The following is a 3549-nucleotide window of genomic DNA, read 5'->3' as shown; positions in this document are numbered from 1 at the left end:
TAAAAGCATCTTATATTCACTGCTGGTGGTCCTGTCCGGTCATCAACAATTTCTGGCTTCTTATTATTCAAAAGATTAAGGTATTAACGGGCGTTGTAGTTCCACCCGATCCTTTGTTGTTATTGTTAAATTTGTGGCCTGCTGACTCACCCCTTGTACCCTCCTTGAAGATGATTGGTACGCTACTCACAGCGGCCAAAATAGTTATTGCCAAGAATTGGAAAGAACCCAATCCTCCGAGTATACAACATTGGGTGCATAAGGTTTGGGACCTATTTTTACTAGAGAATTTTAATACGTTTTACACAGAAACTCAAACGGAATGCGACTTGATGAGTCCAATGCATGCTTGGTATCCTTTATTAGATAGACTCAATATAGGTGGGTTCGACTGGGAAGAAATTTGCAATGTTAAATACAAGATGTTACTATTTAACTGAATCAAACGTTATGAAGTCTATACACGGTTCTATAGGGCACTATTATTGTAGTGAAAGTTGTAAATGGTACAACCTGTTTCGCTTTTATTCTGACTTTTCTATAAGAGTAGTCAGTGGTCTATAGTCATCCCACCTAATTTATCCTTTAAGATTTGCCTATCAACAGAGTCAAAAGCCTTTTGGAGATCGATAAAGGCAGCATAAAGTTTGCCTCTAGGGAAACGGAGATATTTCTCTGCTAAATAAGATAGTACTGTGCAGTGATCAAGAGTAGAGTGATTAGTTACAAAACCAATCTGCTCTCTTCCGGGAAGGTTGCAAGATGTCATCCAGTTCAGTAGTTTCGAAAGAAGGTGTTTAGCATAGAGTTTCCCCAGGATAGACAATAAGTTAATAGGTCTATAGTTCTCAGTGTTGTTGGGGTTTCCTTTTTAAAAAATTGGGACAATTATGGAGTTCAGCCAAATGTCAGGTAAAATTCCAAATTTATCAATGAGCATAAATAAGTGGGCAAGAGCTTGTGACCACCGATCAATATCACTCTTAAAAAGTTCAGTAGGCAGGCCATCAGGTCCTGGGGCTTTGCCAGATTTAAAAGAGTTAATGAGATCAAAAACTTCAGATGGATGACCACCTGTTTTAGTGACCAAGGAATGGCACACGAGTCAGTGATTGATTTATGATTTACAGATCCTTCACATATCCCAGGATCTTGTCAGTATTCAATGTGGTAACTGGATCAAATGTACTGGTCATTTCTAGCTGATTACAACCAACTAATCATCAGTTCCTGAAAATTTAAAGGCTCAGACTCTGGAGTCAACAAGTGTCAAAATACACTAAAATCTTTTAATTTTGCATTTGCCCACATCAACTAGTATTCTGTTTAAAGGTTTAAGGATTCGTAGAAACGATGCATATCAATGCCTCATTCTATGTGTACAAGTCCACTTTGATTTGGAATTTTGTTCATTGTTAGATGATCCATATTCAGTTGCTGATTCCAGCAGTTCGTTCCATATCTCAGCCACACTTTTATGTAAAGAAACAATAAAAGTTAGGAACCTGAAAACCAGATTTTCCCTGAGCAATCAATATTCACATTCACACAGATGAAAAACATGTTGTAAATGCATTGCATTTGCATTAAAAGAAGATATTTGCTAGGGGGTCACAACTTTTAAATGATCTTGGCACTTACTAAGGCGGTTATGCTTGAATATAAGACTGCCGAGCAACTGATGATGTAGCAGAAGTGCTAGATGTAGAATAGATGAATATGATACTGATGGAAAACCTTCTGTAGTTTGAAAGCTTGCAGAACATACTTGTATAACTAGAGTTGTTCTATAGAAATGTATCATTTTAACTTATGTTGAGTGCCTCTTTTAGAATTCATGGTTATTTGATTTCATGTTAATTTATACTGAAGCTAATTCACAATGTAATCCATTAAAATAGCTAACAGACTGGCTTCTTGACTTATTGGCAGAATATTGCTCAAAAGGATTTCCCATCTAATTATTTCACAGTGCAGGGCTTAATTATACACCATCTTGCACAAGGAACCACATTTTATTTGATTTTTGTTTTGTTTTATTTGTGGATCCATGATACATGTTCAGAAACAGCACTATATTTGGGAAAGTTATTTACAACTTTTTACTCCCCCAAATACAAATCTTGGTTATTCACTACAATCATAATGTATGTGACCTATTACATCACTCACTCCTTGAAATTGTTGGGACAACATTAAATACCAAGTTAGAATAGAGGTGTGTGGTTGTATAAACTTCATGTGCCATTTTCTACCACAACACACAGATGGGCTTATTGTTGAAAATAATGTCCTAGTCCATTAGTTGGACGAAACTGGTAATGCATATATATTTGAAGAAACTGATGTATACAAAACACTTTTATACTTTTAGGCAACACTACAGGACTTGGATCAAAGGCGGCCACAGCTGGAGGAATTAATAACAGCAGCACAGAATCTGAAAAATAAAACTAGCAATCAAGAGGCTCGAACAGTCATTACTGATCGGAGTAAGTAGTGAATTTTCTGTGCCCAGCCTTTTCAACCTGTAAGAATATTGAATCAGCCTTTGTAATATATGGAACACTTTTGAACTATAATCTGGTAAAGAGTTAGGTGCACTTAAGGTTGTAGAAATCAGTGGGCTTAAATAATGTGAATTATAGCCATAAAGTATAGCTTTATCGACTCATGTGTTTTAAAGATCTGACTTTGTTACTAAAATAAATAGCACATATACTTTGGTGTAACATTTGGATTATTCTTATGTATACGATAATACACAAAACTTGATTAGATAAAGGAATTTTAAAAAACAGTTTAAGAGAATAAAGCTTTTGAAGCAAAGCACTTAAAGTCCTTTTTCTATAAAAGATGAAGTACATGTTTTTTCTTTGATTCTAAAATTTTTCCTTTTGGTATCATCAAGCTATTTTCATTAGTTCTCCATGTTGTTTCATTTGTTTTTTGTTTGTCCCCTATCTCTCTGTGTGCCTAGGTAACTTCCTTGAGCGTCTCAGTCCTTTAAAGGTGCTTTATGTGCTGCAATACAAACAGCAGTTGTTGTAACTATTAACAATGGAGCTATCACTGCTTTGCATGTAGGCCACTTATGCATAACAGGCTCTGAAAAATATAATACAATACTTTAAAAACAGGCTCAGTTGATATTCAAGGTTTCAGAGTACAAGGGAAATTGCTGAAGAATAACTAAAACGACACCTTTGGTAAGCCTACTGATTGCCTGGTGGTTGAATATTGCTAAACTTCAGTTGATGAACTGATGCTCCTTCTACATTTTAAATCTCATCATATATAGCATATCCTTGCATTTTATATTAGCTAATATGGGCTGCGGTCACATGGAGCATTAGCGACGCTGAATCGACGGAAGATAGGCGGACTTTCCGGGCGCGATCTCACTGCAACATCTGGGGAGCGTAGAGCTCCCGTGGCTCACCCGAGGCTTCCCGCCGAAGCCACGCAGTAAAAAACTAGTACCTCCGAGGTATTAGTTTCCGGGAACTGCACGGCAAGAGCAGGCGCCTGATCGCGCCCCCGCCAACT

General features: G+C 37.0%; 1 protein-coding gene across 1 annotated transcript in view; it reads left to right on the top strand.

The window, feature by feature from the left end:
• LOC107121128 (dystrophin-like) overlaps positions 1 to 3051 on the top strand; it is a 230112-nt gene extending 227061 nt beyond the window's left edge. The window contains exons 10-11 of the mRNA XM_015423996.1: positions 2375 to 2492; positions 2981 to 3051. Coding sequence (XP_015279482.1) covers positions 2375 to 2492; positions 2981 to 3051 — 189 coding nt within the window. The remainder of the gene's footprint in view (positions 1 to 2374; positions 2493 to 2980) is intronic.
• Positions 3052 to 3549: the final 498 nt, after the last annotated feature.

The sequence above is a fragment of the Gekko japonicus genome, unplaced genomic scaffold, assembly GCF_001447785.1.
Source record: "Gekko japonicus isolate JY-2015 unplaced genomic scaffold, Gekko_japonicus_V1.1 scaffold2344, whole genome shotgun sequence".
Taxonomy (NCBI): Eukaryota; Metazoa; Chordata; class Lepidosauria; order Squamata; family Gekkonidae; genus Gekko; species Gekko japonicus.
The sequence above is the reverse complement of the archived record's forward strand: the minus strand, read 5'-3'. Positions and strand labels throughout refer to the sequence as shown.